At 43.5% G+C, this 18,732-nt stretch overlaps 1 protein-coding gene across 1 annotated transcript in view; it reads right to left on the bottom strand.

Moving 5' to 3' along the window:
• Positions 1 to 7,643: 7,643 nt before the first annotated feature.
• The window catches only part of tafa5a (TAFA chemokine like family member 5a), a gene marked incomplete at its 5' end in the record, with an annotated part of 107,800 nt that continues 96,711 nt past the window's right edge, over positions 7,644 to 18,732 (bottom strand). Inside the window, 2 exons of the mRNA XM_079494048.1 lie at positions 7,644 to 7,759; positions 17,593 to 17,720. Coding sequence (XP_079350174.1) covers positions 7,751 to 7,759; positions 17,593 to 17,720 — 137 coding nt within the window. The 3' untranslated portion in view covers positions 7,644 to 7,750. The remainder of the gene's footprint in view (positions 7,760 to 17,592; positions 17,721 to 18,732) is intronic.

Below are 18,732 nucleotides of genomic sequence, written 5' to 3'. Positions count from 1 at the left end.
ATAGCCGTGATGAAAAGCCAAACAGTTTACTCATAAGTCAAGTGTTCTGTCGATCAAATCATTTAGAAATTCTTAAGGGGGTGTTAACTCCATATCCAAAAACCTTGCTGTGCAGGAGACAGAAAAACAATTAATCTGCTGCCTGAAAAATGAATCAGGGATGCCCCTCGCCATCTGGCCCCGCAAGTCTCTCATCACAAGTTGATACGGATGCCTTCCAAGAAACTTTCATTCACAATAATCTCCACCATTCCCAAAAGCCCGACCAATATCGGTTTGGCCGATATAGTGGCCATTATTTTACTTTTTCAATGAGACTGCAATTGAAAATTATACCGTCAATGTGGCTTTACCTATTCATTTATTTTCAAAAAATAGACAACCTAGACGCTCACAATGTGATGCGATTGGTAAAGGACAACTTTATTTTTTTTTCAACCAAGGTTCATGTTTTAGGTTGTTATTAGAGAACGTATAAGATGAGTATTTTTTTTTACAAAAGATTATGGTGATTATCTTTTTTAATGTTTACTATAGCCCTACTAGACCCCAAGAAATTACATCTGGCCACAAAATATCACGGGATCTATTGAATGTGGAGGTGATTGAGCCTATTACACACAGTATGGGAGCCCCTACCCCCCCCTTCACATTCATTAGACCCTGTGATCTTTTCAGGCTGGAACCCAGGCTAGTAATTTAGTTCATGAATCCATCAGCCACTGTCACCCAAACGCACATCTGACAGTATGCCTAGACCTACAGTACTTAGAAGGTCACACAATGGACCAATTGATATGCATCCAGCCAGGGTCATTCCGATGTAAATTCATGATGACACTCAGCGGCTTGTGTGGATGGTGAATATGCATGTGCGTCATGCGTGTCCATGCATGTGCTGGTGCGCGTACGTGCAGCTCAAACTAACTCATATAACTGAAGTAGTGCCCCACCTCCTACACACCCCTCCATACACAGCTAGGGCGGGATCATGAGAATACACCGATGGGAAAAATGGCGGTCCCAGGACATGCAGTTAGAGAGATGGGATTGGAAGCAAATTGATTTCAACAGAAGTGAAATGGGCTTCTAACAACATTATGTGAACGATAATACATTATTAATATCCTAACCTAAAAAAAAAAAACTAAACCTATCACCGCACGCGGAACCCACATAGTTGGAATGATGGTGCGTCGGAATGCCACTCTGCCTGTGTTCAAAATGTTACTAGTGTGAGTAAAAGTACAAACGTATTGTCATCAAAATAAAGTACCAAAAATTAAGTCAATTGTTTGAAAACAGCAGATCTACAGATTCCCAACGCGTTGCGATGTGACACGTTGTGAGGTTGCAGATCGTCTATTTTCAAATACCCTATGTGTATACAAAAGGCCTAAAGTGGTCAATGTATGTTTTATAATAATTGATATCTGCAAAGTAACCAGTAATTAAAGTTGTCAAATAATTGTATACTGGAGTAAAAGTAGCCTACAACATTTGTCTCTGAGATGTATGTGGAGTAGAAGTGTAGAAAATCCAGTAAAGTAAATGTACCTCACAATTGTACTTATATGTACACTTGAGTACATTAGTTACTTCCCACTACACATGCATACACACTGTCTCCCTTTTGTTACGCTCACCCTGTGGCAAAAATGCTCTCTGTGAATCGTCCACACACATCTCATCTCGGGTGAATAGACACCTAATAAACGGGGAGGGGGGCGTATGCATTTCAAATGAATATGAGATTAATCTGGCCAATGAATACAAATTCACGAGCAGCGATGTGATCATTACCTGGAAATGACCGCACTGATCTAGTTTCATACAGCTGCAAGAGAATATATTTGCCATGCTTGGAATGCCAGAGGTATAGAAGGAATATATACAGCCTTGCGGCCATGGCCCTTGAGTACAAGTGCCATTTTAGCTGGCTATAACCCACTTTAACAAGCCCAGACAGAGCGTTTGTACGTGCAGTAAAAGTATAACACTGTAGGGGTGGGAGGGTCCGGAGGGGTTCTTGTTTTGTTTTGTTTTTTTGCACTGACCAATGGACACTTTCTTGTTTGGCATTGCACAGTTAACTTTCTTGTCTTTTTTTATGACGAGACGCAATGATATACAATTGAGTACCACAGACGAATAACAGTCTAAGTCCACACTATTGATCCATAATATATAAATGATAGATAAGGGTTCAGGACAACGAGGCCTTTTCGTGGAGGGGTCAGTCTGAAATTTGGACTTAGACTGTTTTTCGTCTGTGGTACTCAATTATGACGTCTGATTGTATAGACACCTTATTTGTTGTTACCCTCGTTCACCGTTGCTTTTTAGTATTATTGTATTTTTGCCTTGTTTTTACTGTAACAGTACTTCTTCATCTCCATGTAAGACGTAACCTTAACTGCTGTGCCACGTCTGGGCGACTGATTTTTCCCCACGGGATAATAAAGGTATCTATCTATAACAGCCACAGTGACAGGAGAGTGTGATGTCTGAAATATTGCTGGCTTTTGTCGTGACGCAGGCGCACCAGCCAATACTTTATCATTATACCCCCACTGCCATGCTCTACACATGAACAACAGAAACACCTCATGCATGAAGTGATATTGTATATGGCTTTCCTTCCCTCAGCAAAGTGTGATGCTTTGATGTGCATATCGTCTCTGTCGGGTGCGAACCTCATTCATGTCAGAAACTGGCTACTTTTTCAAATTCCAATTCAAAAGCAGCAAAAGTAGCATTGCTACTGTAATGTAATGTATTCAATTGTCTGCATGTTTTGTTTTTATGTTTTGTGTGGGGACTGCAGATGTAAATCCGGGAATATTTGTGTAATGGCCATTAATATGCAGTCTCGCGTATTGACAACTATTCCACAATCTCCGATACTTCTATACAGAGTCTGGAACTACACCTCAAAATCAGAGTAAGGGAACTGCCATTTCCGTTCACAAATATATATATATATATATGTATATATATATATATATATATATATATATATATATATATATATATATCGGCTATAAAGGCTCCACTTCCGCTTAATATTTTACTTTACTCATGATAGAGCTAGAGCTAGAGTCTAGTAACGCGAGATTAATTCATATAGTGTCTCGTCTAAATAAAATCTCTGGTGGGTGACTAGGCGCCCCCTCCCCATTGAACAAATAAACACGAATAAATACACTTTGCACCCCTGTTCTGCTCCTCACAACAACAATGTTTCATTTGCTGCACTATTTGCATGAAGTGGGGGATATCGTCACACACTTAACCAAACTGGCAACCCCCAAAAAGCCCTGTTAATCTGTCGTGTATTGGTTGCTTGGGTCACATGACCAGAAACAGGTACCAGGAAGCAGGTAACAGAATTGTGTAGAGACACACAATGTTATGTAACGTAATGTTATGTCATGAGACATAACAATGCAGGTTGCACTAACTAATAAGTTACTCTCGGACCAAGATGGACACGTTGATGGACGAGTTGTTTGTAGATGGAAAAGGACTAATAATAATTGACGGAGGGGATGATGATGCCGATGCCGAATGAATTAATTAAATGAAAGTGCGTTTGGTGATCCAGCGTGGCTTTTACTTGTGCCTGCAAAGTGCAAGCATAAGGCGTCCAACTCCAAGCATCACTCAACAAAAATCACACCCGTGTGAACTGAGTGGTGCAAGTTCTTATATAGCCTGATCAGCTGTGGTCTGACGTAATGTCAGTGACCATAGTAACCATGCTCATTTTTTGGGTCCCACGTACAGGTACACACACGTACAGGTACACACATACATAGACACAGACAAAGCTGGTTGTTGGAGTGGTTTGCACCACAAAAATGGTAAGTTAAAAATAAAATGTATTAAATTCTCCACAAGGATAGGTGGGTAGGGGAGGCATACTTTGGTTAGACATATACTGTAGCATTGGTTAGACATAGCATTGTCCGACTGGATTAAGGTTGGTGAGGGGTGCGTTAAAACGACCGGATTAAGGTTGGTGAGGGGTGCGTTAAAACGACCGGATTAAGGTTGGTGAGGGGTGCGTTAAAACGACCGGATTAAGGTTGGTGAGGGGTGCGTTAAGACGACCGGATTAAGGTTGGTGAGGGGTGCGTTAAGACGACCGGATTAAGGTTGGTGAGGGGTGTGTTAAGGGTTGGGAGAGGGTTAAGGTTAGGTTTGTGTGTGCTGCCCCGTGGGAGGTTAGGGTTAGTGTGAGGGTTTGAGATATCGGACCAATGGTATGTCTAACCAAAAGCATGCACGATTTCGGGTATCTCCCGGTTATATAGTCGAATTCTAGGACATGTCATCTGGCACGGTTCTAACCATTCTATACCGGGGGCGGCCGCTACGGATCTCGCTTGCAGCGCCACCTAGGTCCCATCCGGCCCTGATGCCTCGTGACACATCACACCACCCTTATGGCCATATCCATATATGAAGATCACAATAAGATCTGGATAACCATAAGACACCTAGATCTGCAACATACAAGGCATGCCAATATAATGGAGGAAAAACAACCAAAATCAATGTTGCTTCCCGTTATTGCCACAGCGCATGGATTGCTTTCAGTGGTTAAAGACACACGTGGGAGCCGGCCAGCAACTCTTGTTGATCTGACCTCATCAAACACTGATCTGACCCCCCATGCCAAAGCACCAGCGCTCGTCCAGCAGTCTTCCCTCAAGTCCCTCTTACTGGTATTATTTATTTATCCATAAATAGGTTATGTAGTAACTAAATATAGAGTCATTTCTCCTCTACAGACGCTATTTTACATTTTAGACTTCAAAATGCACGCCTGTTCAAACTAACAATTTTGTTTGCCTCGTCTCAAGGCCACTCCAGCTGGCTGCGAGTTGAGTGACAGGTACCTTGGACACGCCCACTTTCTGAATGAAAAAGCTGCTTCGAAAATATGCGTGCATGATTTTTTCCCCCCGCTTTTGGCTATGTGGACGAGGCTTTAGTGTTTTGTTAATTATTTAGGGTCTTACCAGAGGGCCCCAGCCCACAGGATGAGAACCACTGGTGTAAACTTTTTTTTTATCCCCACTGTCAAACACAGGGAACGCATATGAACACTATCTGGTGAGATAGATTAATAATGATCCATAGGTTAATAACGAGGGGGGTGGATGGGGGGGGGGGGTGGGGTAGGATTTGCTTATTATATGCCGTGATGTCAGATTAGCTTCGAGCAGCTGATGTGATCAAAATTGCATAGAGACCCGCTCTCTACGAGTTGGCCCCTAGACGAACCGATTTGCATGCAGAGACAGTTCTAAGCTATCGGGTTCATCACAGCCTGCAGGGTCCTTTATGCCGCGCTGCAATGCTCCAGCACATCAACGCGTTTCCCCCAATCTACACTCTGCGTTATATGTACGGACTCGCGCATGGTCGTCATGCCATAGATGTCCTCCCAACAGGATCTGTTTCTCCATGGCCATTAGCTTCTGTATTAGCGGCGGCCTTTGCAAGCTTTTCTCGGAAACTATGGCACTGTCCGTGGTTTTGAACTAATCGGCGATGTTCGGAGGTCATTTGTGATTATCCGGTGATCGCGATGGTAACATTGGTGTTTTCTGGAGCAAGTATTGGCCTATTTTAGCTCGCTAGCATTAACGGTGGCACCCAAGCACCACCACTTCCGTCCACCAGGTGGCACTCAATGTGTTAATACTGTCTGCCAATGTACCTGCCATAAAGCAGTGTGTCCTTAGATAGATGGTACAGGGTTGAAGATGATGTAGGTTATAGTCTACTATTGGGGCTACTGAATAGATGGGAATGATGTTCTTCTATAGACACAGCCAGCATGCGTTGCCATCTCCTGTGTCTATTTATAGCTCCAAAATGTACAGCAGACATGCTGTCTGGACTGGAGAGCGCCGGGATCAGACGTTTTCCACAGCGAACAATAACTCCGGCAATAAACACTGAAATTATTGACCGGCAGAAGAGCCTGCATGGTTTTCTGAAATAGTACATGGGTTCGTATTTTTTCTTTCTTTTTTTTATTACCCATTCGTTTTATTGCACTGCACGTTAAATTTACAACACGGCTCTGCTATACGCTGTTTTCCTGACTCCATGGATTATTATCAGAGGCTGTCTGCCGCCTTGAGTTTACACTGAATATCCGGACGGCAATCTTGGTAATTGACACAATACTTCCAAGACAACATATAAAGGCATGCCAATATAATGGAGGAAAAACCACAAATCAATGTCGCTTCCCGTTATTGCCACAGTGCATGGATTGCTTTCAGTGGTTAAAGACACACGTGGGACTGGCGGTTTTCACTTGTTTATATAAATCAGGAAAAGTGTGGAGTCCGTTTTACTTTTGGATTAGAAGTAGAATTTATTAATGAGGAGAATAAATCGAATGATGTCAGTGATCCGCCAATAGATAAGCACTTAAAAATATAACTATATAAATATAAATATAAATTTAACTCTTTGACCAAACAGATTTTTTTTAACATTCTGTTTATTAAATTCTTTTAGATGTGTGTGTTTTTTTTACATATTCAGATATAAATAATGAGAGAGACACAAACACAAAACAAGAAACAAACAACACATACACGCATAAAAACGGCAAAAAGGATTTGTTTATTGCCGTGATGTCAGATTAGCTTCGAGCAGCTGATGTGATCAAAATTGCATAGAGACCCGCTCTACGAGTTGGGTGGAGGAAAGTTAATATAAAATGTTTGTAAAAAATAAATAAATTCCATGGTATTTATTTATTCTAACCTTGACAAATTGGTTTTCATTGTGATAGCGATAAAGTATATACAATGCCAGATCCATTGATCCAAGGCGGAACGCAATCGATTGATTTCCTCTTTACCTTTTTATCCCACGATTTCTGTAACGCATTTTGTTCACCCAGTGTCCATTTTCTAATGTAATCCTGGAAGCTGCAGTCTCTCTGCCAACCTGGGGAGAGCAATGGACTGACCTCATGCTTCCTTCAATGCATTAGGAGCCCAATCCGTACCTTTTCACCTGACAGGGGGGGAGTTTCCCCGGTTGGACGTAGTGCGTGGAAGGAACACGTTATTCCAACCCGTTCCTTCCCCCTCCATCAGGTGTTGACCAGGGGGAGGCAGTTTAGAGACCAGGATTTTTTATGAGGGTACCTACCTACCCTAGGGGACACGGGGAGAACAAGCAAAGTCCACACAGAAAGGCCCTTTCGTCAACCCCACCTAGGGTATGGGCGCTGATGACGTGGAGGAGAGAACACGCCCCCAGCACCCACAGCGGGAATCAAACCCAAGACCTTCTAGCTGTGGCGACAGACATACCGACTCCACCACCATGCCCCCTACAATCGATTTATTTGATCAGTAAAATAAACATGCTCTGAAAATGCATGCGGCCCACCCATCTCAGCACTTAACATGGTAGCCGGGGCGGGCCGCGATGCAGAAAAGGTTGGGGCCTATACGCACCTCGCAGTCCTCCTCTGTCTCTCCATCAGGGCCCTCTGCCCTTGGCGGCTGTTCTGTGATTCTCCCTGCCTTGTTCCGGGGGACAGAGGTGCTGGTTGGAGGTCGGTTTGGGGGGGAGGGGTTTGGGTGCGGTGGTGTGGATTGGTTGTGGCGTCGGTAGATGATTTGTCCGGCTGTCTGTCAAGAGGTCATCAATGCTCTCCGCCATAGATCGAGGGCGGGGTCGGGGGCGAGCTCTTATCACGTCATAGAGCCTGGGAGAAAGGGCATGCAGGAAGAGAGGAGGGGGGGGGGGGGGGGGGGGATTAAATGTTATTGATATTGAAAGGAGTTCTATGTAGACGAATATGTCTAATTATAATAATACTAACTAGAAAAGGATCGCTGCAAGCAGCGATAAGGCCGGACCAAGCAGGAAGGCAATAAGAATAATATGCACAAGAAACATGGAAGACTGAACTTGAGAAAAAGACCATGGAATTGTGACAGGGTCGGTTTTTTATAGTGGGGGGCAGGTACAGGTTCTTGAAGACTAATTTGAATTGATTTTCATATAATTCAAAATGGCGGGTGATCTAGAGGTCAGAGGTCAAAAGTTCATGAGATATGCCTGGTCAAAGTTTGCATTTTCAATATAGCGCCACCCTTTGGCCAATGGTTGTGGGCTTCGCATCCTCACCGTTTGGCATGGCCCTCTACCATATCTCCAAATTTCGCGAAAACCGACTGCACGGTTCAGCCAGAACTGCTATTTTTGGCGGAAGAAAATAAATAGCAATTTCAAAAAAGTCCTTTCAGGACTGCTTGGTCCTTTAATAATAATCTAACTATAAATGCACCGTGTGTGTGTGTGTGTGTTGTGTGTGTGTGTGTGTGTGTGTGTGTGTGTGTGTGTGTGTGTGTGTGTGTGTGTGTGTGTGTGTGTGTGTGTGTGTGTGTGTGTGTGTGTGTGTGTGTGTGTGTGTGTGTGTGTGCCAGTCTGCCAAGTCTGTTGGTGCGTTCAGATGAAACGATGCAAAATCGCATCACAGCATATATTTGCGGCAGCTTCATGCTTCGTAGCTTCATGTCGCTGGCTTCCATTGACAATGAATGGTAGAATGAACGCAACATGTGAGAAATGTGCTGCAAGAAGGTGAACTTTAATAAGTCTACATTTCCCTCATCTGCGCACGGATACAAATATTCGCTCATGAATATTTATGATTGAGTACACAATACTCAATTGTGCCTGCATGCACACGTGTGAGTTTTACGCTTGTTCTACGCTTATGTGTGTGGTGTGTGTGTGTGTGTGTGTGTGTGTGTGTGTGCGCGTGTGCGCATTTGTGCGTGCGTGCGTGCGCTCGTGCGTGCCCTCGTGCGTGTGCTCGTGCATACGTGTTGCTTACTTGACAGAGTAGCCCTCTATTGAAATCGGACATGCTGGCAAGCGGCACGACAAAGCGTGTAATTGCTTCCTCCCTTCGTTAAAAGACAATGGCACTGGCTTTGGCCAATGAAAGGCTTCCAGATGCCGAGTATAGTTGCGCTGACAACGGGACTGTCTGAAACACTTCAACTGGCCCCGCTTGGAGAGACCGCCACAGCTCTGATCACTTAGGAGATCAATCTCAGCCCTCCGAAAGACACACGTCCTCATTCTCTCTGGCACCCCCTCCCCCCACCTCGCCCCCCCCACCACCAAAGCCACCTTTCTTCCTCTCTCTACTGACAAGCACATTGTCTTTCTCAACCCCCACCGCCCTCCACCGAAATGGAGTGACTCAATATTGCTGACTCAACTCCTTCCAGGTGTACAGTTCGCAGACAAAGCTAATGGTTAGCAGTGACAGGTCTCTCTCTCTCTCTCTCTCTCTCTCTCTCTCTCTCTCTCTCTCTCTCTCTCTCTCTCTCTCTCTCTCTCTCTCTCTCTCTCTCTCTCTCTCTCTCTCTGTCTTGCTCTCTGTCTTGCTCGCACTCCCCTCCCCTCTTCTCTCGCAGTCATGAGCAGCTGCCATCCACAGTGGTCATTCTATGGTCGTGTCCAAGCCGCCTTTGGCGCCTTGGCTCTGTCTTCATGAGGGAAGGGATCAGTTAAGCAGTCTGGTATAGGCCTCAAATAATGTTTGAATGGATGGATTTATTTGTGTGTTTTGTTTTGTTTTTGTTTTGTATTTTTTGGCGGGAGGGCATATCAGTGGTATCGCTGAAAATCCCGAGGCCTCCCTGCAAGGATTGGGTTGGGGGGAGGGGCCTTTCACCACAGTGTAGCCTATAAACTCACATTAATAAAAGTGCTTATTGAGGGAAAGCTATAGTACAGACGACAGTCAGGTTGTAAAAAGGAAGACTCACTGCTCCTGACCAACAGAGATCTCTAAAACACTCCTCTCCTCTCCTCTCCTCTCCTCTCCTCTCCTCTCCTCTCCTCTCCTCTCCTCTCCTCTCCTCAGAGAAAGGGTCTTGATTACAGACAGTAGTCATGGTCGTTCTCTTTCTGGATGAATACATCTCGCCTAAATGGCTCAATCAGTCCCAACGGATGACACGATTAAGAGGTGTGTGTGTGTGTGTGTGTGTGTGTGTGTGTGTGTGTGTGTGTGTGTGTGTGTGTGTGTGTGTGTGTGTGTGTGTGTGTGTGTGTGTGTGTGTGTGTGTGTGTGTGTGTGTGTGTGTGTGTGTGGCACATACAGATAAATAGAAACGCTCTAGTCAAACACTTTACAGTATAATGGACGCTACTGTATATGCACTCAAATATATGCGCAAAATGTGACAGGACAGAGGATTTCAGTGTTTCGAGGGGCTCAGATCGCTACACAGCACGCTCAAATAAACAGCTCTCTCTTTGGACTTGGAGTTGACGCGCACGGTTATCGCACGGAGAAAATTGCTGCTTTAGTTTAGACTTAGGGCTCTATTTTCGTCCATGCTAAACCCCTTATCCCTAAACTACTTTGCATCTTTTTACTATTTTGAAAAACATTTTTGAATAGTTAAAATAGCCAATATACAAGCTCGCAACGTGTTGATGTAGATTGGATAGTTTAACTATTCAAAAATGTTTTTCAAAAATAAAAAGGCAAAGTAGTTTAGGCATAAGGGGTTATTCTTGACTGCATGCCTCGCAGGTGTCGCGCAGCAAACATAGCCCACAACTCACAACTCGTCCCATGGCGACACATTGTGAGGCGATCAGCTATATTTGCTTGTGCAACACCTGCTAGCATGTACAGCTATGTATAAATTCAGCATAACGGGCTTTGAAAAAAGCAGCATCAACGACACTCGGCACGTACCAATTTCAAAGTGACTTCAACAGCCTCAATAGGATGTGTCTGACAAGCTCAAGTACCCCTCTTTCTCTTACTTGCTCTGTCACTAGTGTCATACTCGCCTGTACCTGCACTCTCGTGCACTCCCCTCTCTCTCTCGTCTCGTTTGAAGTGTTCATCCGATCATGCTGTCATGAGAGAAGTCAGATAAACTGAGGTAATTGCGCACCACCCATCCAAACCCCAACCCCACCGGCACACGAGGAAGGCAGAAGAGAGCTCCTTGTTGTGCCATTTCATCTGCCAATCTTAAGCGGTGGAGGGGCATCAGCAGGGAGAGAGGGAGACAGCGATAAGTCTTTCCTGCAGGATCCTATCGCCATAGGAGGAGCAAAGGCAGCACTCAGCTCAGGGTAACAGCCTGGATGAAATGTGTATTCACTTAGCATCCGTCCTTCACTGGCTGGTGTAAAAACCCGCAGAGAGCGAAGGCCATAATGTCATATCCATTTACTATTCCCATTTTGTACATTACTTTGTTAATTAACGGTTGGTTTCAGAGTCAGTTAGCCGGGTTAAGCATATAATCATATAGTGGCTCCTTCATATCAAATTAATTTCAGCAGACTTGTGTTGATAGATTAACTGAGCATCTGTTTTTTTACTAGTCCAGTTCAAAGCTGAAAAGGGTGATTATAGCCGCCTTTTGAGGAGCTGAAAGTTGCAATTGAATTTGACTCTGGGGGCATCTCCCAATTCAAGACCGGAAGTCGGCCCGTTTACTCTCCCTCAGCCCTTCTCTTCCGGTGGTGCTCCTTTGTTTTCTTTATTACTAACAACAACTCGACACGTTGTAATGGGAGTTGCCGACAGATTCACCTGCAGAGCTCTGAATCTATCTTGAGAGATTATTTCATTTGTGCATAAGACGATTTAGCCCAGTGTTATTTATTCTTCTATATTTTGGAAAGGTAAAGACTGCTTGCTGTAGTGAGCGATAGAAAACTAAATATATATGTTCTCGGCCCCTGGGGGGGGGGGGGGGGTACGTTTATAAGCGTAGATGGCAATACAATAAATAATGGCCGCTCCAATGCATTTCCAATGAAAGCCCATATGGTTTGACCAAACATCTTGTTTGATGGGGGGAGGGGGGCAGAACACATCCATCAAAGCTGTGTTCAGACACAAGTCAGGTGTCAGACACAAGGCAAGTGTCTTGAATGCAGCCCAGTAAGGGCATATGTCGACCCCGCCCGCTCACCTCCAACCCACCCCCCTCCTCGTGCTGTGGCCATCTTGGATCCTAAACACAATATAAACAATGGGAGAGGGGTGGGGCCGAGAAAGGCCCTTATTGTTGCTCAAATTATTGCGATTATCAATTTAATTGTGCTTCTGTTGTTGAACATTATGAATAAGAATTACATTTCTGTGTTTGGCTTTTAGGCTTCATAAACAAAAGGTGCACTAGGGACATATAACACAAATTACGTACACAATTTAATAACTTGTGAATATAGTGAAAATAGCCAATATCACAAGCTCAAAATGTGCCACATCGTGATGCATTTTGAGCTTTGAGCTATTTCCACAGTTTCTGACCATTTTGTAAAATGTATGAACATTTTTCAACATGAAAACTATACCAGTATTATGACAATTATGCACAAATAATGCGTGCGTGTGTGCGTGTGCGTGCGTGCGCAAGTTTTTTTCTTTCTGACTGGTATTGATGGCAATAAAGTTCAACCTTGAACCTTGGCAGGCGGTTGCTATGTAGTCGGCCTTGAAGAAGACAGTGAGAGAAAATACATCTATACACAAGCGTTGTTATTGACAGGAGCCAACATGTACAAGATGTACACTTCACAGCAGGGTCAGACAGTGATGGATAATGGACAGCAGGGGTGTAGGGAGAGAGGCCTTGTGGGGGGGGGGGGGGGGGGGGGGAGGAAGAAAACACAAGACAAGAGGGAGAAAGAACACAACTAAAGGAGTGCGCGGACGGTTCAAAGTGAATGTGAGAGAAAGTCGGAAGGACATTTACTAACTTGGTCGCCGGAGAAGGTACATACAGTATGTTATGCCTTGTACATTTCTCCAAACCACTGGTTGCGGCTTGATGTTTGTGAAGTGAAGCAGGCATGAATAATACCTTTTGCATACATGGTATCAACAAGAGCCTGCAAGGGGAGCCTTGCTAACAGGCAGCCTGAACCCAATGTGACACACCAGCCCAAGCAGAGGGGCACACATACAATACATACATACATACATCTCAGAAGTTAAAGCAGTTTTATAGGACCCACTTTTAGGCCAGTGCAACAGAGCATGCTTTTGCCTTTTTTTAAAACCTTACCCATTTTAACCAAATACATACATACATACATACATACATACATACATACATACATACATACATACATACATACATACATACATACATACATACATACATACATACATACATACATTGACAAGGGCAAGGTTATTATAGTTAACTGAAACTAACACTAAAACTATTTAAAACTAAGGTAAAACTGAGCCTTTCAAAATATTATATCAAAAAGTACTGAATTAACAATCCCAGTTTAAAAAAAACCCAATTAAAACTAAACTGATTTTATGAACTATTTTAAAATGTTTTAAAATATTAAATATTTTTAAATGTTCTTAACTGAAATCTAGGCTTCTGGGGCTCCCTGGAACAAAATATTTTAAGATGCGGATCCGCTGCCGAATACATATAATTTTTGGGGTCATTGACGTGAAAAAGTTTGAGAACCATGCACTGCTATAGCAAATTCTGTCTGGTCTTACAGTAATGGGCCCGAACTGGAGGCCTTAAATGCACAGGACCCTGTCGTATGCTCACTGAGAACACACTACTAGCACATTGCCATCACACAAAACAAAGGAACACGCAGTCAACTGAAACCCCACCCACCTGGCCAAGATTCCTGCTTATATCTGTCAAGCAAAATAACGAATGGAGCCCAACCTCTGGGTCGCCTGTACATGCGCGCGGGCTATCTGCCTGACAAAGATAACACATTGCATTTTGGGTGGAACATGTCAACTTCGGACGCCGCGGAATAGGTGTGTGTGTGTGTGTGTGTGTGTGTGTGTGTGTGTGTGTGTGTGTGTGTGTGTGTGTGTGTGTGTGTGTGTGTGTGTGTGTGTGTGTGTGTGTGTGTGTGTGTGTGTGTGTGTGTGTGTGTGTGTGTGTGCGCGCGCGAGTGAGAGCACGCATGTACAGTATGTGTGTGTGTGTCTTGCCGTTAAGTATACATGTTAGTAAGCTGATGACTAAATAATGACAGCCGCATTAATTAATAACATTAGGCCCTAACGCCCTAATATACAGTATGCCCCCACTGCAGTGTGTGTGTGTGTGTGTGTGTGTGTGTGTGTGTGTGTGTGTGTGTGTGTGTGTGTGTGTGTGTGTGTGTGTGTGTGTGTGTGTGTGTGTGTGTGTGTGTGTGATTATAGATGCATGTTGTGTAACATGTTATTAAACAAAAAGGACACCTAATTGGCATCAACTGCGCGAGGCAGGCAGCATTCAAGGGTCTTCAAGGGAGAGGAGGGCTGAGGAAGAAGAAAAAAGACTAGCAGGCGGGCGCCAACGAGCGTCTTGACTCCCCATCTGTTGAGATCGTTAAGCCGTCTACCCACTAAAAAGACAACTAACTGGCCCTCACCTTTCAGACTCCGTTGGCATTGCACACTCCTGCAAACTGATTATTGACTATACAAATAAATAAAAATACGGAATCTATGTTGTCTCGTTTCCCAAAAAGGACATAGTGACTTCTGTGTGCGGCCTAGAGGGCATGTGCGCATGCGCTGCACACCTGTGTAAGCTACGTGCGACCCAAAATTTCTCTGGGAAGCCCAGCCATTGTAGTCATTAAAAAGAAAGTTAGTGCCGATTCAACATTTTTTGTTTTATTCATTTACTATAACCATTCAATTAATAACCATATTATATAGCCTATATATAAATTCTATATTTTAGTACACACCATTTTAATTGACATTTTTACATACGTCAAGAAAGTGATACTGATGAAGGCCAATTAGCCGAAACGGAAGACCTACATATCGTTGCTGTCGGGAGGAAACCTCATAACTCCATTTTTTAGGTTTTAGATATTTTTTTGGCATAAATCAGTGCTATTGGACAAGCTTTACGTTTGTGTGTTGTTTTGAAAATATTGAACCAATGGAAAGTAGTAAAATAGGTCCTTTGGACAAAACCTCTTAACTCCATTGGACCCTCAACATATCTGCTAAAGCAACTAACTCACCACCTCTCCCCCTCTCATGGAAGTAATTGACAATATATAAAGTTACAATACCAATTTTGATGAGGCTGTATTGCTTTGTTTTAAAAATATAAGGTTTTCTTTATTTCCTGAAAAAATAATATTTTTCATTTCCTGATTTCCTGAAAAATGAACATTTTGGAGTTATGAGGTTTCCTCCCGACAAGCATTCATTCCCTGTGCCACCACCTGCAGAGTGAAACATGTTCCACGCAAGTGTGCGTGCGGTCGAGGACGCTTCGAGACATGCGAGAGATCGATCCCATGCATCGTTGCATTCTGTAAAGTATCACCCGGAAATCATGACACGCAGCGCAAGCATGACGTGCGTGCAGACTGCGAGGGTTTGTTTAGCACTGCAGGTAACGACAGAATGAAGCTGTCTTCCTTCTCCTCCACTCCATGATGTGAGGCTACGGTTTCAAAAGTAACTCTAGGCGTGTTGTCTGTCGTGGACAGTAACTAAATACATTTACTTAAGTAGCCTATACTTTTTTTTTGAGGAATTTCTACTTTGCTGGAGTGTTTCCAATATCTTATTTTTATTTTTTTACTTCTACATCTCAGAGGCAAATATTGTATTTTTACTCCTAGTCAGTTCCACTATGTATTTGTGTCTAGTTTTTTTGAAGAGTTGCAAAACTATACATTTTTGGAAAGGGTATTGTGTAAGGAATCAGAAAATCAATGTTCCCATTTGCCCAGTTTTCTGTGGCGGCCATATTGGAATTTACAAGATGGCCACTGTAAAATGTACATTTTGTAATATCTCGGCCTCTAAATAAGCTGGAATATTGATTTTAACTGCTAAACCTACATTTTCAGCATCAGGGAATCCAAAGGTGGTAGTTATAAAGCTACAAAAATCAAGATTAACCCTTAGATGCATGCAGCACAAACATATGCGCATAGGGCAATGAAATAGTCAGCGACATCCCTGCATGTTGCCGTTTTCCTTGTGATTAATAAAGGCTGTTTGCAATTTGTTTTTTACTACTGAGCGCCCGGAATGTCAGTTCTATCATGTTTTATCCTGTTTGATCCTGGAGCACAATTCATACTTTTTCGCCACTTGTGTGAGCACGAGCACCTGGTTGTATTGTTTGTAAATGTAGACTTAGTTACTTTACACCGGTGGTTTGTAGCTTGAAGATCTGCTACTTTTGCTACTTTTTTTATTTGAATGCTGAAACGTAACAGTTTCAGATATATGAGGTTTATCCACCCCACATGAGACGATATCTTGTTTGATATTAAATCAGAAAAATCACATCTGTTTCGCTTCAAAACGACCGAGAGCTTACTGGCGTGTATCAGCAACATCCCATCAATCCTTGTTCTGAGCCAGGGCTGCCAAGGATCGCTTTAACAGTGACAAAACACACACATCTGCCATCCAATAAATCAACAACTCAAAATCAGCAGGCTGACTGGTAGCGTTCCAGCAAGGGATAGGGACACTGTGTGTGTGTGTGTGTGTGTGTGTGTGTGTGTGTGTGTGTGTGTGTGTGTGTGTGTGTGTGTGTGTGTGTGTGTGTGTGTGTGTGTGTGTGTGTGTGTGTGTGTGTGTGTGTGTGTGTGTGTGTGTGTCTACTATGTTTGTCTTACAGCCTAAAACAACGACTAAATCCTAGACTACTTACTTACATGTATTGCCAATTTTGTCAACAGCTTAAAATAGACTAAAATGTTAAGGAGGGACTAATGGAGAAGAGATCCAGTAGAACTATAGGACACGTCATTTGATGGTTGGTTGACCTTGGGAGTTGCACTCTGAAAATAGCAGATTTACAATGCAAGCTCACATTGCTTTGCAGCGCGATGCGTTGTCACCTTCTAGATTGGCATTAAGACACCATCAAGGCCTGCCAAAATACATTTTAGTCGACAAAATCAACTCTGGATTTACTCAACTAAAATGAAATCCCGATGATGTTTAGTCGACTGTATCGAATAGAATTTTATATTAGACTAGATTTGCTGTCAAAACTCAACACTGCTGCGAAATCCTGAGTACTGAGGATTTAAACTCTACATTTTACTGTTTAGATTCCAATGGGTCCCCTATAGGCGAATGGTTATCAAAGTCGGGTCCAGGGACCCTCTGGGTTCCTAGAGGGGGCTTCCTTACAGGATTGTGTGAGAGTGTGCAAATGGAAAAAAGGTCTGTAACTCCGAGTGTACAAATGGAGCCAAATGGACCCTTGCACTTTCTTCTACCACGTGACAAATATAAAGAAATTGAAGAAAGAAAGCGCCCATTCTTCCCTAAAATAAAAGAAACATAATCCACCATCGTCTCATTGTTTGTTATTCACTTATTGTTTACAGTATATGCTTCAGCAGTGTAAGACATTTATTCATGCAAATAAAGCATTTGGAATTGAAAAAACTGTGTGAGAGAGAGAGAGAGAGAGAGAGAGAGAGAGAGAGAGAGAGAGAGAGGGTGGGGGGGGGGGGGGGGGGTGTTGGGGGTGCTTGGGGGAACTCACTCACCGTCGTGGTTTTGACTCGCCCCCCGGGCTGTGTGCAGGTCCAGCCAGATTTATTGACTAACAGGTCACAGCCCTCGTCCTCCAGACACGGCACCATCTCACACCACTGCTGCTTCCGCACGATGCTGGCTGCACAGAGAGAGAGAGAGAGAGAGAGAGAGAGAGAGAGAGAGAGAGAGGGAGAGGGAGAGGGAGAGGGAGAGAGATCGAGGGAGAGTTATCATTTTGAATGTTGTTTTCACCAAGTCAGAGAGTTGCTGTATATGAAGTGCACAGTATTGTATGTTTATGAGGCAACTATAATGCTGGTCTGATCTATGAGAGTTAATCGGCAGCTAATCCGGATCCCCTTGTATAATTCCGACTGCACATTAGTCCGACAACGTGGCTTTGCATGCAGTTAGGGTTATAGGTTTCGGGACAGGGTATAGGCTACTAATGTTGCGATGCGTCATAGGAGTGAGTTCATTTAGGGGTTATTTAAGTTGAAATATGAGAGGTTTCCGCCCATACAGCGACGATATCATGGAAATTATTCTCAGATGGATAAGCCATAGCCGATAATGTGGATATGTTTCATTCAGCAATGAAACTTGGGGATCTAGAATCTCTTTGGTTGATGATCTCAGGCAGCGAGTTGGGACATAGGGGGAGATTAGATTGGAGATGTACGGTGGAGCGAGACCGGACCTACAGTATAGCCTTGTATATGGTGAGAAGGAGTTTCAATAGGCGACATATACTGTACAGTACCAGCCCACAGGCACATCACCTCTGCAACGTGCTGTGCGCTTGTAGATCGGCTATAGAGTGGCTAGAGTATCCTTCAGAATTTAAAACTGAACTAAATCACTTTACAAACACACCCTCTCTCACAAAAAAAAGAAAGAAGTTAAATCGTTGCCAGATAACTGCTTTCTGGTGGGTGACTTGATAGACGATGTCGATGGATGTCAAATGCAGATCAAGTCATAGGCCTACCGAGCCAAAACAACGACACAAAAAAGAGAGAATTTGAGAAAGGTGTTTTTTTTAATAGATCTCGTCTCGCATAATTAAACACCCGAAGTGTGAAGTGCAATTTGACGAGCCAGGGAGCTTAGTATAGCGCAGTGCAGCAGTGGGTTAGAAGGATTTTGAT

This window comes from Electrona antarctica (genome assembly GCF_951216825.1).
Source record: "Electrona antarctica genome assembly, chromosome: 23".
Lineage (NCBI taxonomy): Eukaryota > Metazoa > Chordata > Actinopteri > Myctophiformes > Myctophidae > Electrona > Electrona antarctica.
Note: the sequence above shows the minus strand (reverse complement) of the source record. Positions and strands in the feature narration are given on the sequence as shown.